Below are 27933 nucleotides of genomic sequence, written 5' to 3' on the forward strand. Positions count from 1 at the left end.
TATGAAGATGCTAGCTTATATGGTTAATTAAATATTGTAGTTTAATGAGTGGAGCCAGAACAAAGGGCAGTGAAAAAGGTTTGTTGCCACCTAAACTACCTTTTTACTACCTATACTGTGAATACATTTAAGATTGGGAGATCCACCAACACTTCATTTTTTATTTTAAATCAAGGTTCTTTCTAAGGCATTTTAACTTTAAAACCAAACATAAATGACAGCTTTGTGAACTAGGCAGAATGATACAAAGTTAGTAGAAAACATTCTTCTGTTTCTAATTTTAAAGATCATCTTTAATGCCACTTGCCAGGCAGAAAATGTCAACCTTACATTATTAAAATGACAAAAATGCACTTCAACTATTTGCTTTCATAATCAGGCAGAAGTGAGCAATGAAGCAGATATGTCACAGCCAGCTTCTCGGCTGCAAGTTAAACACAGGCTGTCAGGGCAGTCAATGTCTATGAAATATACTGCAACTTATCTGATGGATGAATGAGGAGGAATTGATAACTCCGTTGTGGTATATATATTTCAAGTTTTGGTATTTAGGAACGATTCATTTGAAACTGAATTAATCTGAACAATTCGGTAGCATCCCAGAGACAGCATCATGCTTACTGGGCCCATGCCTGAATGATTTATCTTGTAAATTCATCACCTTACCAAAACTAATTTCTATTTATAGTGTCACATAGCTGCATTTTAACATGTCTACAATAATTTAGCAAGGGTTTATTTTACTGAATATAAATTATTTAAAGATTCCTATGGATCAAAAAATAAATAAATGCAGGTGTAGCAGATGTTTTCACCCAATAGCATTTTTTCTTTCTGTCATAATAAACTAACATCTATAGACGGCCCTGTCTATGGTAGAATCGGTCTGCTTTGAAAAATTGTTCAACCTCTTAAGTGCCATTGTCCTCATTTAAGGATAGACTACTTTGTAATTTTCAGAGAATTTTTATCTGGCCCTGTCATTTGAATATTCTCTTTAACTACATTGTTATAATAACTTACTCTCATTTTGTTAAACGCAAAAGTTAAAACTAAATGTAAATGTAAATTCTTGCGCTGTCTGAAGCGAGTGGTCAAAACTGGTATGTAAATTGCCTTAAGCTAAACTTTTTTTTTTTTTTTTTTTTTGCATGGAAAAGCTGTACCTTAAGTTCACGAGACTCCAGCAGTGAAGATCTTGTTTGTGACATAACCTTGTGTAACTTTCTACTACACTGTAACTAAATGCCAAGCAATTCTTTATTAACAACTGCCCTGTCAAGCATCTTTGACCAAACAGGAAAAAAATAAGCATAAAGTACGAGGGGTTTAGTTCAGTATTTTTTTTACGTGACACCATTTATTCAACATTTCAAATTATTGCCATTTGAAATGATAGGCCTAGTGCTTTATAGTTTAGTTGTTTTTTAAGCAAAGATATTTTAAAAGTACTGAAGCTACTACAAATTAAAAAAAAAAAAAAATGTTGCCCTTTGAAATACTGAAAATAAATAAATAAATAAATAAATAAATAAATAACGAAGCCCTTTGCAATGCACCAAGAGACATTGTTTTCATCCTTTGCACTTTTGTTATCTCTATCACATTTGGTCAACGGACAGCAGATTGCTTTAAGCCTAGACTATTACATCCCTTAGCAATAAGATGCAATTAATTGTACACTAGCCTTAAGAAGCATCTGTATATTTACTACCAGTATTTTGAAAATATTTTGAATGGATAAGTTTTACATTATTAACCTAAAATACTGGATTTTAGCTCCGTTCGTAGACTACCATAATGATCAGAGTTGCTGAATGTATGGTTTTCTAGAAAAACGTGTATACATATATTTGTGTAATGTTGTGTTTTTGTTTTATTTCCCTTACTTTTTTTATTATACTGTTTTGGTGGCCCAATGAGGCAAGCTGCACTTGCACCTCTTTAGCACAACCTACAAACATTGTGGAACTGAAACAGAAACATTTAAATATACCCACCTGCATTTTAATATTAATTAGGTCATTTGCATTTGGAAGGAGAACTCCTCTCCCTAAAAGAAAACTACATGGAAACTTCACATCTGTGTGACCTGTCCCTAAATGTAAACTATTTCACATTTAATCTCACTTTATCTCTCCGTCAGCATCACCTTTAGCATCTCAGTCAGCCCCTATATTAAACATCAGTGGGGTTGCAGTGGCTAATTGTGATTAATAACCTTAAATGCCACAGGATAGTAAGAGATGATTGATGGCATCCATAATTTTAAATAATTTCCATGTCATTACAACACTATGTTAATGTTTTCTTACCTCTATCCAGTATGCTTATGAAATACAGCGACCACATTTAGATGTCATGTCATATGTACAATAGGGTACAATATTATAAAATAAAAGGTCAAAAGACCAGTTAGTCACCTTTGATCAGGCCATCTCCCAAATCTAATGAGCACACCTTTATTTGATGGGGCATTGTTCAATAGAATTGGAAAGTGCTTAATTTAGCCATTTTGGAACAATCGTGGCACAATCAGCTATATTGCTTAGCAAGTAAAAGTCATTCAACAGTGCCCATTGGTGCTTGGCATGCCCTTCATGTGACAAGCAATACATCAATCATCAACCATATACTGTATTTTTCTTGAACTGAGTGCTGCTGCCCTGTGTATTTTGCACTGCTACAAGTGGGTTCATATTTCTTAAGAACAATAGTATGCTACATTATCTGCAACAGATCTGTCTGTTCCTTCAATTTATTTCATGCTATATTCAGTTCTTCTAATTCAATAACCCATTTTATCACAAAATTTACCATGGAATAACCACAGTTTAAAGACCTTTTAATGCCATATTTCTTAATAGTATACAGTAGAGTTTGTGCATCGCAATCATTTTAAACAAAAAAAAAAAACCCTAACCAGAAAAAATGCAGTAGTTTTAGACCTTTATCCTTGGGTAAGGACAGCTCCAGTCCAGTGCAGGTACAGTACATCACTTTTTTTTTTTTTTTGCTCTTTCTTTATATAGAAACTGTGGAACCTTACCATGTTCTCCAGATTAACGCTTTTCTACAAGTACCATACCTCAAAATGATGACTTGGAACAGCCTGCTCTATCACAGGAGTCATTACTCACTCTCGTACTCAGAGGTCATACTCGCATAGGTACTCAGAAATGGGTTGGAGTACTGTCTACCCATAACTGCTATAAAAACACATTTCTGGCACTCAGAAAGCGATCAGATAGTGCTTTAACCATAAAAGTCATGCGCTTTGTACTCCTGTGTTTTTTGATCACAGAACAATCATCATATCTGTTACAGAAACTTGGTTCTCTGCACATCTCCTAATCCGTACCCCACCCAGGTAGTGTCATTTTAATGCAAGGTGTACAGCATATTCTGTATGTGTACTCAGCATTCAGATCCTTTAGAAAAGAGAGTAAAGGTTACAGAACACACTAGTGAGAAAAGCTTCACTACAGTATAGGTTTGCTGTATTCTGCGTTGTACATGTAATGGTGATAATATTATATATTTCAACATAATCCAGATTGTTTTGATATTTTTATTCACAGATCCTGGGTCATAAATCAGATGGGAATTTTTTTTTTTTTTCACAAATATACTGGCAGGAGTGCTTAGCATATCCTGCATATCCTATTGTAGGATGCTAATATTTTGTAGCTACACTACATGCACATTGTTGGTCTGCTTTACAATAATTTCATAAAACAATGCAAGAAGATTTGAACAAAAGAGAATGCTGTACTGTGTGAGCAAATTAAACAAACAAACAAAAACAAACCTCAAACTTAAGAGAAAAACTATAAAATTGCTTCACCTGATGTAAAATGTCTTCCCTGTATTAGCATACAGTATGTATGTTTGTGTCACAATTGTGAGTTTCAGGTAATGAACATTATACAGCAATTAGGCCTAGCTATTGTGACCATGCATTACTTTATTGACTTTAATTCAAAATATTTGATTCTCTCTTTACCAATGAATTGTGTCCTAAAGATACTTACTGTCCTTTGTCTGCAGCAGTAGCAAGTACATTCACAGCTTGCTGTTGTACAGTACCTTATAGCAACTTGTTTTGGTCTTTTGTAAACTTTTGGAGATCCAGATTAATAGAAATGCTCTTGCAGTGGGCATTTAATTTATTTATTTTTTAATTTTTTATTTGCCTCAGTCCGCCAGAAATAAGAACATAAGAACATAAGAAAGTTTACAAATGAGAGGAGGCCAATTGGCTCATCTGGCTCGTTTGGTTGTTAGTAGCTTATTGATCCCAGAATCTCATCAAGCAGCTTCTTGAAGGATCCCAGGGTGTCAGCTTCAACAACATTACTGGGGAGTTGATTCCAGACCCTCACGATTCTCTGTTACACAGTTACACAATACACAGTTGCGAAGTCAATGTGTTATAAAAGCTGCATGAAGTATGTGCATAAATCATGCGTGTGCACTCTGAAGCACTGGCAAGTAGTAATAAAGCGGCGTGCAGTTGCTAATATCAGAATTCCATTAGCATTAAAGTCTATGGGACTGGATTGGTTCCTGGGAAAATGTTGTTAATAAATAAAAGCTGTCTTTATCAGGGTTGCTAATAACTGGCATCTACACTAAACACTACATTAAAAAAAAACAAAAAAACAAAAAAACAACTGTATTGCTGAACCTCGTCTTCTTTAATATTAGCATCACAAGGGTATCCATGTCTATAAAAAAAATAACAGATGGGCCTCTTCAGTGAGTTACAGGAAAACAATTCCATCTCGGTTTCTGTGACAGTTTATAAATTACTCGACCCTAGATGGAATTCTTTTCCTGTAACTCACTGAAGCCCATGTATTATATATATATATATATATATATATATATATATATATATATATATATATATATATATATATATATACACACTAGCTGAAGAACCCAGCGATGGCCATGGAAATTCTATATTTTGTGCATGACAAATTGGGGAACGGCAGCCTTATAGTTTCCTATGAGTATGGGTTTTTCTTGGGTATCGCACAATGAGCTCGGACCCCTTACCTTTTTTTAAGGTTTTTTTTTTTTGTTGCCATTTTCAAATGTTCCTTCTTTTTTTTTTTGGTTTTGTGGGTTTCATAATGTGTAATGGCTACCTGTAGTGATCCAGCAATAGGGTTACTAAATAAAGAACCCCGGGGGTCAGAATTTTGGATTTTGTAAATATAGCCCTTAACCTTCGTGCTTGGATGTGGGTGTGTGTATGTGTGTGAGCAAGCTACCATGTCACAGCCTGCTTGCTTGCTGGTGTATAAGGAGAAAGGCAGTGTCATATTTCAATTGCCTGCTAGTCAAGCATAAATGTAGTTGATAAATAAGCAAATTAGTTTTTTGATTGTGTTTGTGCTTCGAGACTAAGAGATTTACTTTATGACTTTTCTGATTTCTGTTTATCATTTGTGTACTTAATAAAATACTACTACTGATTAACCACTCCTTGTGTCGGCACGTGAATGTGTGTTCATAGTAAATCCTTGATCTTTGTAACACATCAATTTAAATATTTTTAGTAAGAGAACTAATCAACCCAGATAAACATTAAATGATCAATTATTGAATTCTTCCTACAGTTTCTTAAAATGTCATTTGCAAAGTTCTTAGACTAACTTGCTTTCTCTCTACACTAGTGTTTCCCAAACTTTGTGTCGCCAATAAATCTGAGGTGTGTGTGTGTGTTGCTAATGCATGTAAAAATGCAGCCAATTAGTGTTGGTGGCCAGTGCCATTAGCAATGAGTTCGAAACACAACCATTTCAATATACAGTAAGAAACTTTTTTTTGTGTGTTTTTAGTGCAGTGGATCAGAATAGCTTCATCAAGTACTTTATAAAAGATTACCTTTCTTTTAGCTTTACTGTCAAGGTTAAAACAGAAGAATGGCCACAATGTGTCATCTGTTATTCTATTTTAGCGACGGAAAGTTTGTGCCAAACAAATTAAAGTGCCATTTAGATGCAAACAGTTTCTGATAAACCTCGAGATTGAACTTACGGGTGATCAGACTCTGAAGAATGCTTTTCAACAAAAATCAATTGTGGAGTTTTGGCAATCAGTGAAGAGAGAATATTCACTGCAAAGTGCTAAGGCAATGAAAGTGCTGCTTTCATGTTCAGCTTCTTATCTTTGTGAATCTGGATTTTCGGCAGTAGCAGCAATAAAAACTAAATATAGATCTCTCCTGATTAACCTTGAAAACTACTTAAGACTCGCAATCTCCAAAATTGAGCAGAGATTTGATGAACTGTGTCCAACAAGCAGGCACATCCATCCCGTTAGGTAAGTAACATGAGTTCATTTAATTAAGTTAAACTACTTAAAATAGACCTACACTGTCATACTTCCACAGTACCTTGTATAATAAAATTATATTGGTGCTGATTAAGTTGATGCAAGCTTGAACAGTTTGGGAACCCCTGCTTTACACAAATCTAAGCAAATGACCCACAACAACTGCTTCAGCAAGCACACTAATACCCCTTTCACACAGACGAGTTACGATGGCTCATAACCGGCACTTTTGTCTGTGTGAATTCCTATACCGCCACAGAGCCGTCATATTTTATGCTGTTACAACATATATACAATATAGAGACAGCACTGAAGTGTCCTAACTCCTGTGTGAAATGCTATTCTGGCACTGAAGTGCTGTACTGGGGTAGTACTTGATGTGTATTTTTTGTTACACGCTTTCATTTTTTTCAAATACAATGGCGGATCAAGAACGGAATCTGGAATAAGTTAAGTAATTGCTAACTTTACGGGCTGATGAGCAGGTGAATTCACAAATAGATGGGACGGTGCATGATGCTGTAATTTACAGACAAATCGCCATTGTCATGAAAATGAAAAATCTCTGAGACAGCTCAGTAGCAACACTTGTGTGTGAAAGTGGCTTAAGACCACCTGTTTTTTGGGGTCAGAGCCATAGCTCCTGGGAAGGTGCTCTAGAAAGCCACTCCAAAGCTCTTCAGTGGGAAAGAGAGGTAAGACGTTAGACATACAGTAAAACTCTGTCTATATGCTGGGGTTATTAGGGGTGATTGAATGATTGATTAACACAATTATCCATCTTTAACATAAGTTTGATTCACATTTAATGGGTGTTTAGTGCAGAATATAGCTAAATTCATTAATAAAACTACAGTTTTTCTGCCCTGTATACAACTGCAACGCTATAGCTCTTTCACACATTTCCAGTCTTACGTCAATTTTATAAAGAGATTTCTAACTGCCTTTTATAAAATTCTAATCTTTCTTGAATAGACATTTGCAAATATGTCAGCATCGTAAGATTAACAATGTTGCTTACAAACACCACAGCAATTTAATGTCATTCTCTATTTAATTGCTCATCAGCTGGTTTTCTGAAATGCAGTAATGTGAACAATAATTAACACCTGTTGCTTGAATCCACCAGAAGTTTCATGTTACAGTAGCACATAGACATTATTTGATGAGCATGGATCCTAGCAACAGTATGTGATTATTTAATATAAAAATATCCTACTCATGTATGAAGTATTACTGTGTTGCTTTACAAACATTTTTGTAAACCAAAAGGAGGGAAGGTAGTTAAAGTAGGACATTCCCTTTGTATTTTTTTTTTTTTTAAGAACATAAGAACATAAGAAAGTTTACAAACGAGAGGAGGCCATTCGGCCCATCTTGCTCGTTTGGTTGTTAGTAGCTTATTGATCCCAAAATCTCATCAAGCAGCTTCTTGAAGGATCCCAGGGTGTCAGCTTCAACAACATTACTGGGGAGTTGATTCCAGACCCTCACAATTCTCTGTGTAAAAAAGTGTCTCCTATTTTCTGTTCTGAATGCCCCTTTTTCTAAACTCCATTTGTGACCCCTGGTCCTTGTTTCTTTTTTCAGGCTGAAAAAGTCCCTTGGGTCGACACTGTCAATACCTTTTAGAATTTTGAATGCTTGAATTAGGTCGCCACGTAGTCTTCTTTGTTCAAGACTGAACAGATTCAATTCTTTTAGCCTGTCTGCATATGACATGCCTTTTAAGCCCGGAATAATTCTGGTCGCTCTTCTTTGCACTCTTTCTAGAGCAGCAATATCTTTTTTATAGCGAGGTGACCAGAACTGAACACAATATTCAAGATGAGGTCTTACTAGTGCATTGTACAGTTTTAACATTACTTCCCTTGATTTAAATTCAACACTTTTCACAATGTATCCGAGCATCTTGTTAGCCTTTTTTACAGCTTCCCCACATTGTCTAGATGAAGACATTTCTGAGTCAACAAAAACTCCTAGGTCTTTTTCATAGATTCCTTCTCCAATTTCAATATCTCCCATATGATATTTATAATGTACATTTTTATTTCCTGCGTGCAGTACCTTACACTTTTCTCTATTAAATTTATTTCTCTATTTAGTAGAAGATGTGTCTTTACCCTTTATGGTAAAGCTTTATATTGTGTGGCATAAATTAATATTAAATAGATATGTAATTGCATATTAATGTTACATTTATATTTGATAAATATGCAACAGCTGGTTTCTTACTAAATATTAACCAAATGTCAATTGAAAATCTAATTGCATATCATGTCTATTTATATTAAGTTTTGTTACTCTTGAAAATATGTAATGTTCCATTGTCCTTATTGAAAATACAATTACTCTGACTTAAATGTTAATAGAAAGTAACAGGGAATAATTGAACGTAAATTTAATATCAGTTGCATATCTATTAAATATTAATTTAACATTAATTTAATGTTCAATTGCATATCTATTTAATATTAATTTATGCCATGCAATCGTTACCAAGTTTACTATAGTAAAGCACAGTGTAATAAAGCATAATGGAAGCATGGTATAGCACAGGTAATAATTTTAAAGCCCAGAGGTATGGTGAAGCCTATTCAAATACATGGCAAACTATGTTAAACTATGATAAATGCACAGAATAACCACAGGAGAAGCGTAGGTAAACTGTGAAATTACTGTGAAAATTTATTGTGGTACACTTTTTATAAAGGTAATCACGACAAATCAATAGGGTTCAATTTAGGGTTAATCATCCATAAATGTTGTTGTCATTACAGTCACATGTTACTTGCTGTAACATATTGAACTTACCGTACAGAAGAGATTTTCAGAACTACCTTTGCCAGCCTAGTCACTACATTAAAAAAAAAAATTAAAAAATGCTGAAAAGTATGTCAGTAGGTGACTGAACCAAATATGAATTAATGGCTGGATATAACTTGTAAAATCCTGTCTCCCAGAGACCTTCATTGTGGAAATACTGTCCTGTTTTGTTCTTAGAGCAGACTGCTTTTTTGGAATCTCTTACCTTATCTACGTAAACATGACCTTATATAAATACAGAATTTACAAAGCTACAGTTGCTGACAAAAGTATTGGCACCCTACACTTAATATAAGATAATTCAATAAAACATTTTAGATACAAGCATTTAGTGAACATTAGCCACTAATTAATAAATCTGGTGCTATTCTGTTGACTTTATATTGCAGCTTAGTTACTGTGTAATGGCTTTCAATCAATGAATATATATTTTAAATAGTTCTATTCGATTTTGCCGAACTTTTAATTTAAAGGTACCAATACTTTTGCCATGAACAAATATTTGAAACTGCTTTTATTTTTTTTTCAATAAAGATTGTTAAACTATTAGAAATAGTGTATTTTGGTCTTTGTCATATTAGTTAGTGGATAGTCTTCACTAAATAAAGAGTAACATGCGTTATTGAGTGATCTTATATTAAGTGGAGGGTGCCAATACTTTTGTCTGTGACTATATGTTAGAAAAACAAAACTGTTTTCTAGATTAAATTTGTATTGATTCGTAGTATAATCTAAATGTCAGGTTGCTAAAAAATAGCAATCTGTAGAGGACAAAACTATGTTAACTTGACAAGACAATACATTTAAAATAATCCAGTTATTTCAGGAAGTACGAGAAGACAAAATCAATGTAACAAAACTGCTTACGGTTCATTTCTGATTGAAAGGATATAGTCAAAGTGTATCTGGGGCTAAAGGCTAATTCTAAATGGTAATGATAATATTTACAAAGCAATTTAGGAGATGATTCAAATAAAAAGACAAGTAATTTACCAGTGTGTGTAACTCTGTGCCACAGTAAACAATCAATCAAATATAAAAAGTGAAAAGCAGAAACAAGCTCATTCATCAGAAGCGCAAGCCTGCCATGCAACACAATCTACTAATTTCATTCAGCAAGAAATGTAGGCAAGCTGTTAAAAGCAATGCAATATATTTAGATATAGATTCAATCACGCACCAATTTTGTCCTCCAAAGGAACAACAACCAGCAAGGGCAATGTTATCAAACTAGTTTCTTACCTGTAGGTAATGGCATGGCCTCAGGGATGGTTTAATATCCTGATGCATCATTGGCTTTTCCAGATTTAGTGATGACTTGCGATAAGCCTCCTTGGCTTGGCTCACAGTTAGAGTTGACCATGAGCTCCTTTTCATGAACTTTCCTTCAGGCGCCATGGCCAGCCCTTCACAGGCTGAACATTTAACGTCATTGTTGCTTTTTGAAGTCTTTAGGGTAAAGTCTCCAAAGTGGCCTTGCATAGATTCCGGGTAACATTGGCTGATATGGTCAATGTGATGCCTACTCATGACACTTGGTGTTCTGTAAGTGCTGTCACTATCCAAGTTGTCATCAGAGCTCCACCAGCCCATCCCTGATCTATGCTTGGAGTCTGGCTTTCTCTCCTTACTTTTACTCCTTTTACTATGTTTCGAGTGGTGACCGTGATGGTGGCTGTCACTTCTGCTGTCTCCCTTAGTTCCATTCATATTACTTTTTGAAGACCCTTCCAAAGAGTGAGACTTAGTAAAAAGTTTTTGGACTGAGTGGACAAGGTGCCGTATTCTTCCAGGGCTTTCACTGCGCTGCTCTGTGGTGGATGTCCTCTGGTACTGCAGGGTGTGGAAGCCATCTCTGTGCAGTGGCAGCTGCTTTTCAAACTGATCCAAGAGGTTGGCTGGGATTCGGTTGATCTTGCTGTCGGCGTGTGATACGGCACAGTCATCCCTGGTGTCATAATGAGAGCTGTAGTGCATTCTCGGGAAAGTGCTGCTTGAGATGTGGTCTGCCATCATCACAGGCATCGTCATGCAATCTGAGTGGACGGAGCTACGAGGCGAGCAGCGATGGTGGTCCATTTGGCAGCTGTCCGTAGGACTAAGTAAATATGATTGCCTCGAGTCCTGCCCATGGTGGATATGGTCGTGGGAATGTTCACATTCCGCTAAGCCACAAGTGTGTCCTGAACTTAGCTGTGGCTGAGTTCGGCTGCCAGATAGACCCTTCATACTCCTTGATGCAGGAGAGTATCTGTCCTCATTGAAGTGCTGAGAAGGTGACCAGGAATACTGCTGGTCTGTCAAAATCAAAACGAGATGCATGATTATACACAGTTTTATACGTCAATGCAAAATACAACAGCTAGATGCAAACTAGGCAAGTCTTGAAAATTGTTTGCATTGTCTGTTATTGGAATTAGACTTTACTCCTGCCAGGGATAACTTTAACCTCAAGGAAGAGGACCTGCGATTTCTCATAAAGAATAGGATACTTAATCTTGATATCTTTGTCAAAAGTACAGAAAGCATCTTTAGTGGTGCGTGGAATGTGAAATGGAAGGTTGCTTTTACAATCAAGGTCCCCTGAATAGTCAAATCAGCTACTAACCACACATTATATTCCTTAACCTCTCTTCCGGACGTGAACTTTATATTCTGTGTACATTGGGATGAATGGTTGACTGACACATTGGTTTAATAGTCTAAGATCTGCTTCTTATATATTTTCCCAACACTGCTTTAGCTTTGTTAAAATTATATTTTAAATGAGGAGAGGTAAATGTGTCCACAATGGATAATAGGTAATAAGGGGTTGGTTACACAAGTGGGTATTCATTGAACAAGACCTAGGCAGACACAGAGCATTGGGTGTTGACACGCCTCACAGGCGTGCAGATTTAATACCAACAATGTCCCAAGAATGTGCAAAAGGCTTTTTCTAGTGTTTCAGTTTGTTATTTGATGCTGTTTGTTAAACACACACAACATGGGGAGAAAGAGAAAATCTACTGATAAATATGTGAAAGAATGTACAAAAATGGTAAAGGACAAAAGGGAACTTACATATAAAAGCTGTAGTGTCAATGGACATTTCAACAGAAAAGCGAATACCATTTTATTAAGTAACAATCACTTCAACAATTAGTTAATTATGGTATTACACAATTCCAAATGTAACACTTGGAAAAGGACTTGTGATTTCAGTTTAACATTTCATACTGTTTATTAAATGTAATACAATTATATTAAATGTAGTTTTTTTTTTTTTCATAATTACAGATTGTGACAAAGCTTCGTTATTTGCAGTATGAATTTGAACACAGTTCTAGGTTCCTAACATGGTCTTTGGTGGATAAAGCACTGTCGACAACAAAGGATGGGTTTAAACAGGATGGTAACTGTATGTAAATTTGTTCTGCGGTGTCCTTTTTCCAGTGGGATAATACAAAACAATAATAAATCCTAGCTCCTGTTTTGGAGCGCTAGCTAAACTTAATAGGATCCCTAACATTCAGTCAGGCCACTATTCTGGCTTACTGACTTTAAATATATTCTTCACAAAAAAATGTAATATACAGTAATCTGTCGCGTATCTGACTGCGGTGGGCCCAGAGTAAGGGCGGATCTGTAAAAAGGCGGATAAATGAATCCCGTTTTAAATATCATTATACTCAGCTGTAACAATAACTATAGTCACACAATTATTATTTTGAGATTCAGCTTTTATCAGGGAGCTCTGCTAAATCCCTTGTTTAGAAAGATACAGGGTATTAATGCTTGTGACAGGGTAGAAGCTGTCTGCTGTGTGGGTGTGTGCATTTGCTGCTGAGTGACAGGCAGGAGATCGAGACAGAGGTTGAAGTTATTTTGCCCTGCAGACGAACAGGATTTATTTACATATCAACACAATGAACAGCTCACATGACACTACCAGCAATTGCAGTGCACGGATCACATACAACACAGTGTGTGAAAACTTTTGGTTGGATCTACAATCTGAACCAATCTTCTTTGTTCAGTAATAAACTAATGCTGCTGAAGAGCGGATTGCTGTAGTTTCTTGTAACATACAAAATTAATTTCCACATAAACTGACAGCTTCAATTTTTCTTTTATTTCACATATCTTCTGGACAGGTTTAGGAACAACAGCAATTTGATCATCACTTTGTAAAGCTCCATTAATTACACAGCTTTTGCATTTTTTCCTGGCTTTAATCACTTATGTACTTCTTAAAATTGATTGCTGGCAATTATATTTAAGTCTTCATCTGTTTTAGGTTTGGCAAAACCACCAATAACTTTACTCTCTGTTCCCTGTTCATATTTCTTTGTTTTTTGCATTTTTATTTTTCTATTGCCACTTTCATGTTCTACATCTAAAACATAGTCCTCACTACTATTTTCATTTACAAACAGACACTTTTGTCTGTGTAAGTAGGATTTCATTCCTGCATGATGAGAGACAAACATTTTAACAAAGGAGCGAAAACCAGATCCAATTACGAAATGAACAATAAATTGAATCTCATTGTCGAACAAGTATCAGATTAGGAAGAAATGTTTTAAGTGGCATAAAAAACTCAGTGTTGAATCAGTAAGAAAATAATCCACATTTTCTCGTTCATAGCACCACTCAACTTCTGTGTTTTGGGGAGGGGAATGTCTTCATGCGCTACTTTTCATAGGGCCAAAGCCAGTTTAGATCTGTGATCAAGTGTAAACAAGGTGGCTCAAATTATAATAATCTTTTAATCTGATTGACCCTAAGCCAGCTCAGGTCCGAGTTCTAGTGTCACAAACTACATGTATTACTGATGTCACTACTGTTAACATTGCATGTTTACATTGTTTATGTGTACAGATTGGCATTTTTGTGTAACCAATTTTTATCTGTTTCATGGTCCTAAAAATATATGCTGATGAATGCCAAATTTTGTCAAAAATAAAAATAAAAATGCCAAAAATTAGAACACCTAAATATACAGCGGTACGAAAACCTTAACTTACCTGTATACTCCACTAATGCACTATCCTTGCATTTGTTGTAATCAGTGTTCATATTGTATTTTAGTGGTATTTGCACTTACTGTAAACTATACTATATTTTAAATTAAGCTTGCATTGCAACCTTGTATTGCCCTGTAACTTACAAACATGTGTCTGACAAATGAATAATAATAATAATAATAATAATAATAATAATAATAATAATAATAATAATAATCTGTGCATGATTGGATTTTACAATGTTGTTAGTGATACGATTGCTGAAAGTTTGGAAATTGCCATGTTTTTTTAAAATATTACTTTCATGAACTCTGTTATTTTCATAAACCATAAGTATAGGGAACAGCACGGCATTCAAGAAAAGATTATAGGGCTAGATATTCATAGAACTTGCCAATTTAGCAAGGGCAGTTTCAGGGATTTTTTCCCCTCAATTCAGGAGTTGTGGGAGAAAAAAAAAAAATCGGCAATATCTCAACATATTAATTATGGCAAAATTCTTAGTGAACAAGGCATCTAAGGAGGTAAAATAGGGCATCAAAAGATGTATACCCTTGCGTTCTATACTGGTTATAATGGGCTACACTTTGGTGTGCTGCTGCTCGTGGGGTACGGCTTGCTTTAAATATTTAGTGTTTTTTGCAAAGAGGGTGTGATAACCTATCCAGTGCGCAAGGTGTCTAAGGGGGTAAATGTGACAAACATGCTGGTAATATATGGGGTATGGCTATGCTGCTGATACACATTATCTTTAAAAAGGCACCAATGTATTTATTGATCAAGATCTGTAAGTGAGTTAATACACAGAGAAAAATGACACACTGCTTTGTCAGCTATGCCGCGAATAAGAAACCAGGAATAAGTAACCAACTTCCAGGTGGTATAAATCATGCAGTTTAGTTATCGGCCCTTTTGGCAATCAGTATTTTCATATAAATTCTGACTATAAAGTCTGTGTATGCATCAAGATTATTTGACCGGTCCCTAAATACTCATTCTCTTCTGAATTCTCTTCCATATTATAATAATAATATATTTATTTTTATATAGAGCCTTTCATAGTGGACCACCATCACAAAGCGCTTTATAGAGGTAGGATGTGAACTGTGCATCATATGCAGTCACTTAGAATAGGACATTGATTTAACATCTCATCCGAAAGATGGAGCACAATTGACGGCAAGCTAGTAGCATGAGCGGCAGGGTATGTCCTAAAACAGGATCTGTGATGAGAATTGCTACTTCCGGTTGCTGTCTGGCTGTTGCAACTTTCAGTGAAAATCGGCGATGTCGCAGCCCTGCTAAAGTTTTATGAAACCCACATTTTAATCTGTGAGTTGCCTGCGGCTGCGATTTACAGCAAATCACTTTTATTAAACATGCCCCTTGTCTTTAGGGCTGCCAACTACGCTGAACAAAAATATAAACGTAACATGCAACAATTTCAAAGATTTTACTGTTACAGTGAGGAAATCATAAGGAAATCAGGCAATTGAAATAAATTCATTAGGCCCTAATCTATGGATTTCACATGACTGGGAATACAGATACAGTTGGTCACAGATTCCTTTAAAAAAAAGGTAGGGGCGTGGATCAGAAAACCAGTCAGTATCTGGTGTGACCACCATTTGCCTCATGCAGCGCGACACATCTCCTTCGCATAGAGTTGATCAGGCTGTTGATTGTGGCCTGTGGAATGTTGTCCCACTCCTCTTCAATGGCTGTGCGAAGTTGCTGGATATTGGCGGGAACTGGAACACGCTGTCGTACACGTCGATCCAGAGCATTCCAAACATGCTCAATGGGTGACATGTGTGGTGAGTATGCAGGCCATGGAAGAACTGGGACATTTTCAGCTTCCAGGAATTGTGTACGGATCCTTGTGACATGGGGCCGTGCATTATCATGCTGAAACATGAGGTGATGGCGGCGAATGAATGGCATGACAATGGACCTCAGGATCTCGTCACGGTATCTCTGTGCATTCAAATTATCATTGATAAAATGCAATTGTGTTCATTGTTCTTAGCTTATGCCTGCCCATACCATAACCCCACCGCCACCACGGGGCACTCTGTTCACAACGTTGACATCAGCAAACCTCTCACCCACACTACGCCATACACGCTGTCTGCTATCTGCCCGGTACAGTTGAAACCGGGATTCATCCGTGAAGAGCACACTTCAACAGTATACTAGTGGCCATCAAAGGTGAGCATTTGCCCACTGAAGTTGGTTATGACGCCGAATTGCAGTCAGGTCAAGAACCTGGTGAGGATGACAAGCACGCAGATGAGCTTCCCTGAGACAATTTCTGACAGTTGGTGCAGAAATTCTTTGGTTGTGCAAACCCACAGTTTCATCAGCTGCCTGGGTGGCTAGTCTCAGACGATCCTGTAGGTGAAGAAGCCGGATGTGGAGGTCCTGGGCTGGCGTGGTTATATGTGGTCTGTGGTTGTGAGGACGGTTGGACGTACTGCCAAATTCTCTAAAATGACGTTGGAGGCGGCTTATGGTAGAGAAATGAACATTCAATTCTCTGGCAACAGCTCTGGTGGACATTCCTGCATGCTCCCTCAAGACATCCGTGGCATTGTGTTGTGTGACAAAACTGCACATTTTAGAGTGGCCTTTTATTGTCCCCAGCACAAGGTGCACCTGTGTAACGATCATACTGTTTAATCAGCTTTTTGATATACCACACCTGTCATGTGGATGGATTATCTTGGCAAAGGAGAAATGCTCAATAACAGGATGTAAACAAATTTGTGCACAAAATTTGAGAGAAATAAGATTTTTGTGCATATGGAAAATTTGTGGGATCTTTTATTTCAACTCATGAAACATGGGACCAACACTGTAAAAGTTGCATTTATATTTTTATTCAGTGCACTTTCACAAAAACCTGCCCACTTCTTTCTGAAAAACCACCCAAAACCCGCCCAATCAGGAGCATAAGTTGTGACATCATAGCCACCTGCTTCTACAGTCAATGATGTTTTTCATCATTGTAAACAAACAGCAAATACACTATTTGCAATTGTACTATTTTAAAATTGTGTTTTCTGTGCGTAGTTACTAAACATTCACCTGAAATACTAATGAATTAATCATTCCTTTTATTTAAGCAGGTAAAAACCCTTGAGAACAAATTGTCATTTGCAATAATGCCTGGCCAAGAAGGCTCACAAATGTATTTATTATCATATTTAGGGTTACTGTTTCTCTGTGTTTTTCCCTGACTGTTTCTTCTCCTTTTTAGCCATTTGTGTATCTCGATTACAACTGAAAAACTTGTTAGTACTAAAATGGGTTTAAATTGACGGGTTTTGCTGTGTGCAGAACATAGAGACTGCATGCAGATGAGGGTGCAACATTTTAATAAGTGACTAATCTTTATTAAAGTTATAATGAAAACAAATATTTATGATGGACACACTATTGTTGCTCTATCCTTTTTCTCAATCTTCATTCTGCTTTTAAATGAGAAAGTGAGGACTTGGACGATTTAGAGCCTTATTTGTTGTGTGACAGGGTAAGAATGTGTAAAAGGAGTGACATTCAGCATCCCGACAGACAGAGGTGCTAATGAGGTTGTATTTGAGCGACCCTTGTGGTACATCATGATGAAGCTGGATAAATGCACACATTTTTTGCAAGAACAAGAACGCTGGAGGAAGGCATGGGAGGCTCAGCTGCAAATACAATGGATATGTTTTTCCACAAATGGTTGAAAAGATGGCTGTAGCTGTGTTTGCCTCTGTCCAAAAATTTCTGCAACTTCATTATCACTTTCACTATCTCTAACCTCATTGGGATCAGAGTAAGTTTCATCACTGTCTTGGTCTGGTATAACGTATTACACATCCATAAGTTTCTGCAACCCTGGGTCTACTGATGCTTTGAGATGTTTAACACAAATAGTTAGAAAAAATCTAAAAAGTACAGGCGTCTAGCTGCCAAATCAGTGGAGAAAATTGCATTTAAAAACTACAGTCGGCATAAATGGCCACTCCGGTTGTTCAAGTGTTAACATTGAAGGCTGTAAAAGATCAAAGTCGTTGTATCGACGGTGCCAGGATGGATAATTCGGCTCCCATAACATTTCCGTACTTTGCTGAACAAAGTCAGCTGTTGTGTAGGGTGTCACGGATCTCTGGAATGGGACAGACTGTACAACGGTTGTTGGATCTGAAACCTTTTCGAACTGAAAGGGCACCTCGGCAGAGAAATGACAAATACCTGTCAAATCTCCCTTATTTGCCAGGACTCTCCTGTTTTTTGACGCTTCTCCCGGGACAGACTTTCTCCCATATTTTGCTCAAAACTATTAATATTTTACTAAAGTCAATTACTCACTAACATTTCAGGTGCTAAAATCATGGATAGATGTACTTCATGGTCTGCATTCACTGTCTGTACAGAGCAGGGGTTAGGACCCGGTAAAAAAAAAAACTAAAGTATTGATGCAAATTTCGATCTTCTTGGACCATATTCTCACGTAATCACAAGGAACTTTGGAAAAAGGTATACTTTCTTTTTACTGGTAGACATGGGGAAGAATGACATTTGTGGTAAGCACGAGAGAGCACAAAAACACCAAGAACGTTACATATGCAGAGACCTTTACACGTTATGGCTAGTTCAGTAAATCTGCAGTAGACAGATTCCAAGACTTTTTTTCCCAGACTCACAAATTACAAAGTATTCTGCAGGAAGGTTCAAAAAAGCCACAAAAAAATAGTTAAAGGCGTTTCTATTACAATTTCAGGATCAGCATTGCTTTAGAAATTCAGATTGATTGATAACATGTGTTTATATGCAGAATAGCGTGTGTATTTAAAATTAAAGATAGCTGATAATGAAATGTTACTGACAGTGATATTAGTGATCTTATAGAGGGTTTTTTTCTTGTTATAAAGTTGCCATATGTCGTCCTTTGATGACAAGGTCAGTGTGAATTACCAAACTCTTTGTTGTGTGATGAAAGTAACAATGCATGCTTTGCTGCCGTGCAGAATCAACTACAGCGGACCTGTTCATAAAGGACTGTGGCTGCTGCCAAATCAACCACCTACAGCTACAGTACAATAAGAACCACAGGGGCTAAGAGAGAATGTGATTGTGAAGCTTCCCATGGTTGTTTTTCGGTTTAATTTTTTTTTTTTTTTTTAAACAATTTGAAGGAGCACCATATCAGTCTGTCATTCTGCCAAGTAATAAAGAGTAACAGTTGTATGCCTTTGCCTTAAGTAGGTATTCAGGGCACTAAGATTTCAGTTTACAAATGCTTCATTATTTTAAAAACTGAATGTTGACAGGTATGGAATACTGGCTAGATTTTATTGGCCTGGTATTTATAGCAATATATGGGACTATGTAGCTTCTTTCTCTTGGTGGATTTGAGGGGTCTCTGTTATTAATTACTCAAAATATCTATTTTGTTTGTTACAATTCTATTGGTGGATACTTGACAGGAAAGGGGGAGGGACTGTGTCTGTGTGTGATCTTACTCTGATTCTGATTTGATATGTTAATCATGTTGTGTCAATCATGGCATAGAGCCTCTATTATTTGACAAAACACTTTCTTTATGTTAAAATAAATAAATAAAAAAAACCCTGCAGCATTTTGATAAAACTGTCCAAAAATAGACAAACCACCTAGCATCATTCCCTTGCGTAAGATGGAATAATTGGGCAGAAAAACTGCCAATTTGGCAGCACTGCTTGTCTCTGTTAGTTTATTTTATTTATTTATTGCATTTATATAGCACTTTTTATATAATACAAAAGTATCTCAAAGCACTATATAATATTGCAGAAAGAAAGAACAAACCACAATACATTTGTATAGCATGTCACACATACAACTGTCACAATCTGACCTTTTAAATAACAGATATAAATAACAGTATACACATAATAATGATACAAAAGCAGCAATTTTAAAGTTACATTAAAACCCACTAAGATAAGAAAGCTATTTCATAAAAGTGTGTTTTTAGTCTTGACTTGAAAACTGTAACGGTCCCAGCTCCCCTGACAAACGGAGGCAGAGCATTCCATAATTTAGGAGCTCTACAAGAAAAATCCCTACCTCCAGTGTTGCTTTTGTTGACCCTAGGAATAATCAGCAGCCCCACATCCTGTGCTCAAAGTGAAATTTTTAAGTGTAGTTCCTATCTAAACAAAAACACAGTTGCTCCAAATGTATTTTATTATCCACTAAAACCAGCCAATCAATACTTTGCACTGACAAAAGCAACCAATACTGTACCTGCAACTGCCGAGTCAGTTGTTGAAAACTGCTGTCTGAGCTCCAGTCGAGCTGACAGGCTCTGATTGGCTGACTTGGCATTTGCAGGTACAGTATTGGTAGCTATTTGATTTTATATATATATATATATATATGTAACAATTTAAATTAATCAATGGTGGAAACTCAGCTACACAACGGCAGTATTGTCACATAATCTGTGAGAATATAGTTTGCCTTCGGCAATTGAAATGTTTCCAAGAATGACGAATGGTGTACATTTTTTCCCAGTTTGAAGCGATTGCATTTCCATATCAATCACAGCCTGCAACAGCTCTCACAGATTAATTCTGTTGTGAAGTGTTGCTTTTTCTCGCCACATTAACAAGCCTCCAGCTAAGTCACAGTTGAGACTAAACTATTGCTGCAGGAAACCTGGCCTAGACACAAGCAAGGCTGCTGATTAAGGTATCAAAATGTACACATTGTTGTGTGGTGTTTGCTATTAAGGACTACAAAACTGGCAGTCTTACATAAAAAAAAAATACAATAATAAGAATGTAAATCTTGGATAACCAGAAGAAAATCAAAAGCAGCTTCTCTAACATTGCTTAATTTATACCAGTTAATACCAGTAAAGTGTGCCAGATATGAGCTGGGTACATTTTACTATATAGGCGTATTTCTTAAATAAATGGATACGAATTTCAATAGATTACACTCAGTCCTTGAAGAATGTAAGCTTGAATACAAGATGCAATACAAAATAAACATCTTATGCCTAGATTTAAAAAAAATATGCTCTGAATTTGCATCCCTGATATTCTGAGAGTTTTCAAAAGGTGCATTGCAACCAACCAACTTCAGCAGAAACTACAAGTGTGTGAGCACAGACATACAGTGAGGTAACTGGCGCCAAGGCCAGAGTCAAAACCACCATTTTAAAATCAGTGAATTGGCAAGAAAATAAAATTGGGATACCAATGTAATACATTATGTCACCCTGAAAAAGATATTAATATATTAAAAATATTAATATAATATTTGTACAGTAGCTGCTCCTGTGCAACCACTGCTAACTCCACCCCCCACAAATACAGAACCATTGCAGTGTGTCCCTGTATATTTTAAAAGGTTGGTGTGTGTGTGTATGTGTATATTTATATATATCTATATATCTATCTATCTATCTATATATATATATATATATATATATATATATATATATATATACATATATATATATATATATACACACACACATCTCTCTCTCTCTATCTCTCTCATATATATATATATATATATATATATATATATATATATATATATATATATATATATATATATATATATATATATACTTTTTTATTAATAATGACTGTACTTAGGGCAGTTGACAGGCTTGTACAAATTGATTTTTCTCTATGCTTGCCAATAATGTCCAATTATTCTGCCTGAATAAATTGGAGTCTAAATTAACCACATCAATCTTTACTTACAATTCTGCGTAATGCAAGATGACACTTTATAAGAAATCTTGGTTATGTCAGAAAAAACGCCACCCTTAGCAGTTTAACTAATATATTGTTAATATAGTCCACATAATGATCTAACTCTAACATGGTAATGTCTGAAAGCTTAATACTCAATTTGTGTTCATTCCAACAAATGTATACAGTAACTACATAAACTAACAAATAATCCCTGCAATACTCCAAAGCCCAGCTGTTATGCTACATAGATGATCAAGCTGCACTGACTGCTTCAGCTGCAGTCTGCAGGCATCACATGCAGTAGAAAGAACAACACCCCTGCTCCATTGTAGACTACAGTAGCTTACTGTATCCCACATTAGTGCAAGTATCCAGCAGGGAATGGAATATATATTCAGTAACATTTAGTATAATGTCACTGAGCTACTCTATCACAAGTTCAAACTGTTTTACTGAAATAGCAGGTCTTGTTACTACTATTACAACTACCATGACTACTACTACTATAATAATAAACTAATACAGTACAACCAAATATAGATACTTCATAAGTAAATCTAATGGGTTGTTTATCTACTGCACTGATTCTGTTTATTTTCGAATATAACTCCACATACACTACCATGTATTAATACAATACTGTTCATTACTGCATTAAGTACAATACTGTTCACATTGTATTATTAAGCACCAAAAAGCTGTATACAAACAACTTGAGAGTTTGTTGAGTTTGACAATACATTATAACATGTTATAACATTGTTATAACATTACAGGAGCTCGTTCCCATTGACTCTGTATTATTTTGTTCAGAATACTTCAGTCTGATAAAAGGAAGTGATATTAAAACAGGCTTGACGGTAGTTATGCACAGATCTGGAGTGTACTGGAAGTGGACCAAATTTGTCATATCAATGTGGCATCCAGTCCAATTTATTCACACGTCCTCCAAAACGATTGTCGTCAGCCTTTTTGTTGCTCTGCAAGCCCGCCATGCGGCCATCTCAAAATTTAGTTTCGGAGGACCATGCAGTTCCGAATTGCATACAGGCAGGTCTGCAGGGACCAGCCAGCCACAAGGGTTGCTAGTGAGCCAAGGATTCCCCAGCCAACCTAACCAGGCAGCACTTGGCCAATTGTGTGCTGCCCCCTGGGAACTCCTGTCCACGGTTGGCAGTAGCATAGCTTGGATTTGAACCAGTGGTCTCCAAGCTATAGGGTGCATCCTGCACTCCAGGTGTAGTGCCTTTAAAAGATGCACCACAGGCGCCTCCCAGCTGCCACCACTGACATTCAAAATGAACTCTTTAAAAACATCTTTGATCTGAATAGCAAGACTGATAAGGACCTTCAATGTTTAGATCAACTGCATAGACCCCAGTATCTGTTATGTGCATTTCATTACCTTTTTTAGATTTTGTAAAAAAAAATTTCAAGCTTTCTACAGCATGTACAGCACATATATACGTTGTCTCCTTTTATAAGGTGATGTGGCAGGGCTTAGCCCTGCCCCTGTAAATAGTATGGTTTTGTGTGTAACTGAAGAAATGTTTATAATTTAGATAATTGAAAGGACAGTGCAACAGGTGTCAATTGAACAATTGATTATCAATTAACTGTCACCTACATTTAAAAAGGGTCTTTGTTTGTTCCTGTTCCAGGGTGAAGATTCATGCCTGTGTGGATAGCCAGGGAGAGTGAACCGGATGAACCAAAAAGATTATCACTGCATGTTTAACTAGGATAATTGCAACCCCTTTAGGGTAGCGATTAATTTGGGTGTTTTTAATCCCACCCCAGTTTATTTAGTTTGTGTAGGGAGCGGGACCCCCCGTTTAGTAGGAGTAGCGCTCGGCCTGTGTTTGGCCACCTTTTATTTTCCAGCTGTTTTTGTACAGTTTTTTTTTTTTATTTTTTTATTATTCGTGCACATCAGGTCTAATTATTTGATTAACAGGACACATTTAACACTTCTCTTCAAGCCTCAAAAAGTTTTATAGGTAGTGTACCTTGAATCAAGTGCATTTCTAAAACCATTAACTGTAAAAGACCTTGAAAAATATGAAATATGTCAAATTCAACAAATAATTAGCACAATTGTGTTAAGTTGGAATGAAAACGAGAAGACCCTGCAGCCCTCGAGGGCTGGAGTTTGACACCCCTGATGTACACTAGGGCTACCATTGATGGTACCCTAGTGGCAGCCACCAATCACTGCAACTGCCTGTAAATAAATAAAACATGGACGTCTGAGCGGTGTTTTCAATCAAAAAACCTAGAATTTTAGGATTGCGACATAATTTTAATCTTTTATTTAACATCACGTAACCACAGAAATTACAAAATGATATCGCAAAAGTCGACAGGAAGGCATAATAGTAGTAGGCCAGAGGATTTTATGTTTCTGACGGCTTTCGTTATTATATGGCAAACGACACCTTCCCAGCGACAGCGAGTGGAAGCGACAGCGAGTGGGAGAAGTACAGGCGTGGAAAAGTACAGAGCAGTTTCGAAGCAGAAAGGAGAAATTGCATCTTGAATTGCTTTAATCAGAAAACAGAGGACATTGGGGAAACACAGCAGCAGCTCAAAGTCAAACAGCCACGTGTGTTTTTCTGATAACAAACAAGCTGAAACTCGGAGCAGCTGATTCAAATTCAGCGCCGTTTTGAGACACGGGCGAGGGGAGGAGCCGACAGCACAGCAGAACAACGCAGTTAAATGAGGCAGTCTTCCCAGCGACAGCGAGTGGAAGCGACAGCGAGTGGGAGAAGTACAGGCGTGGAAAAGTACAGAGCAGTTTCGAAGCAGTTTGAAAGCAGGTTGACAGCTGCAGAAGAAACTAAACTTAAAAAAAAAAAACCTCAACATGGTCTTCAAGCCTGTAATCGGTGACACCTGCTTGATGTGGGAAATCCGAGAAAACCCAGCGGAGCTAAACCAAGTGTGCGTAAAGTGCCGCGCGATCCAGGATTTGCATAAACTAGTAAGTATGCTAGAAATGGAGCTGGAAGAAGTGAGACAGCAACAGGATCTTGAGGAACTGGCACACCCACAATTCATGGAAGTCTGCATCACCCCTAACTGACTGAAAGCCACCAGGGAGATAGAAGGTCAGAACAGCTGGGTTCAGGTAGGCAGAAGCAGGGAAAAAAAGAAACTTCGTCAAACACAACCACCAGAAATCAAAACAACCAACAGATTTGAGTCACTTCAGAATTGTGATGAGCAGAACCAACAACAAGAGAATGAAAGGAACAACATCCAGGACCCTATTGACAGTGGTGACCAGACAGCAAAAAGAAGGGAGGTCATGATTGTTGGGGACTCCATATTGAGAAACACAGCAAGTTCAGTTCGCAGTTTGGACCCCCTTACTACAACAGTGTGCTGCCTTCCGGGAGCCTCGGTCAAGCACATCACTGAGAACGTGGACAGGCTCCTAGAACGAACAGGAGACGACCCGGTAGTAGTCGTCCACATCGGTACAAACAACATTGGAAGAGACAGACCAAAATCCCTGCAAAATAAATTCAGAGAGCTAGGAAGGAAATTAAAAGAGAAAACCAAAACTGTGGTATTTTCTGGTATACTACCCGCACCTTGCAAAGGACCATATGGACAGCTGGAAATAATTAATCAAAACGCATGGCTGAAGACGTGGTGCACACGGGAAGGCTTCACCTATCTTGATCATTGGACCACATTCTACAACGAGGACTATCTGTATAGACGGGATGGACTGCACTTAAATAAAAAGGGAACCAGTCTACTTGGAGAAAAGATCCTCGAGCAGGTTCGGAAGCATTTAAACTAGAAAGGAAGGGGGGAGAAATCAACAAAAAAACAGAAGGGAGACCACATCAAAACAAGAACAACAACTCAGGTAAGACAACCATTAAATGTATTTATCTAAATGCTAGAAGTATCAGAAACAAAATTCTAGAACTTGAAGCTACTGCACTAACAGGTAACTATGATGTGATAGGTGTTACAGAAACGTGGTTATCTGAGAGTGATGGGGACGAATATAATATTTGTGGGTATACACTGTATAGGAAAGACAGGCAGGACAGAAGAGGAGGAGGGGTAGCGCTATACATAAGAAACAGTCTTGAAGCCCAGGTGTTAAACCTGGACAAAGAAAATAAAACCGAATCAATATGGGTCAGAATAACAGACAAAAATTCAAAAGGCATAATAATAGGAGCATGCTATAGACCGCCAGATTCAGACGGTGAGCAAAATAATCTGTTATACAATGACATTAGAAATGTGTGTAGCAAAGGAGAAGCCATACTAATGGGGGATTTCAACTTCCCCCAAATAAAATGGGAAAACCCGGTGGGTAGCGCGAAGGATGAAATAGAAATGGTGGAAATGACAAATGACTGCTTCCTAACACAATTTGTGAAGGCACCCACTAGAGGGGAGGCATGCCTTGATTTAGTCTTTTCAAATAACGAAGATAGAATAACTAAAACAGAGGTCAGAGAACCACTGGCAAACTCAGACCACAACATGGTCTCATTTGAAGTGTTTTTTAAATCCCCAAAAGTAAAGACTAAAGTTAAGGTTTACAATTTTAGAAAAGCAAACTATGAAGGCATGAAACAGAGACTAACAGAAGTAGATTGGAGTAAAATAGAGAAAACACCCACAGAAGAAGGATGGTTGTTCTTCAAAAATGTAGTACTAGAGGCGCAAAACAATTACATCCCTAAAGTAGACAAATCTAAATGTAAAACTAAATTGCCAAAATGGTTTAATAGATCAATTAAAAAAAATATTCAGCGAAAAAAGGCACTTTACAGAGCATTAAAAAAGGACCAAAAAGAAAGTACGCAGAAAGAGTACACGGAACTGCAAACGCAAGTCAAAAAGGAAGTTAGAAAGGCCAAGAGAGAAATAGAAATGAACATTGCTAAGGGAGCTAAAACCAATTCCAAAATGTTTTTCCAATATTACAACAGCAAGAGAACATTCAAAGAGGAGATTAAATGTTTAAGAGATACAAATGGCAAAATCGTAGAGGAAGAAAAAAAAATAGCAAATATATTAAATGATTACTTTTCACAAGTTTTTACAAAGGAAGATACTGACAACATGCCCCACATGTCATCCAGTTCCTATCCAGTTTTAAATAACTTTAGCATAACTGAGGCAGAAGTGTTAAAGGGACTAGGAGCTCTTAAAATAAACAAATCCCCTGGGCCGGATGAGATCCTCCCAGTAGTACTCAAAGAAATGAAAGAAGTAATTTACAAACCGCTAACCAAGATCATGCAGCAGTCTCTTGACACAGGGGTGGTACCGACAGACTGGAAAATTGCAAACGTAATACCGATCCACAAAAAGGGAAACAAAACTGAACCAGGTAACTACAGACCAGTAAGCCTGACTTCTATTATATGCAAACTTATGGAAACTATAATAAGATCCAAAATGGAAAATTACCTATATGGTAACAGGGTACTGGGAGACAGTCAACATGGTTTTAGGAAAGGGAGATCGTGCCTAACTAACTTGCTTGATTTTTTTGAGGATGCAACATCGATAATGGATAATTGCAAAGCATATGACATGGTTTATTTAGATTTCCAGAAAGCTTTTGACAAAGTCCCGCACAAAAGATTAATTCTCAAACTGAACGCAGTTGGGATTCAAGGAAACACATGTACATGGATTAGGGAGTGGTTAACATGTAGAAAACAGAAAGTACTGATTAGAGGAAAAACCTCAGAATGGAGTGTGGTAACCAGCGGTGTACCACAGGGATCAGTATTAGGTCCTCTGCTATTCCTAATCTACATTAATGATTTAGATTCTGGTATAGTAAGCAAACTTGTTAAATTTGCAGACGACACAAAAGTAGGAGGAGTGGCAAACACTGTTGCAGCAGCGAAGGTCATTCAAAATGATCTAGACAAGATTCAGAACTGGGCAGACACATGGCAAATGACATTTAATAGAGAAAAGTGTAAGGTACTGCACGC

At 37.0% G+C, this 27933-nt stretch overlaps 1 protein-coding gene across 1 annotated transcript in view; it reads right to left on the reverse strand.

Moving 5' to 3' along the window:
* Positions 1 to 11458, reverse strand: part of LOC121315918 (disks large-associated protein 2-like) — an 81899-nt gene extending 70441 nt beyond the window's left edge. The window contains exon 1 of the mRNA XM_041250526.1: positions 10420 to 11458. Coding sequence (XP_041106460.1) covers positions 10420 to 11406 — 987 coding nt within the window. The 5' untranslated portion in view covers positions 11407 to 11458. The remainder of the gene's footprint in view (positions 1 to 10419) is intronic.
* Between the last annotated feature and the right edge of the window lie 16475 nt (positions 11459 to 27933).

The sequence above is a fragment of the Polyodon spathula genome, chromosome 5 (genome assembly GCF_017654505.1).
Source record: "Polyodon spathula isolate WHYD16114869_AA chromosome 5, ASM1765450v1, whole genome shotgun sequence".
Classification (NCBI taxonomy): Eukaryota; Metazoa; Chordata; class Actinopteri; order Acipenseriformes; family Polyodontidae; genus Polyodon; species Polyodon spathula.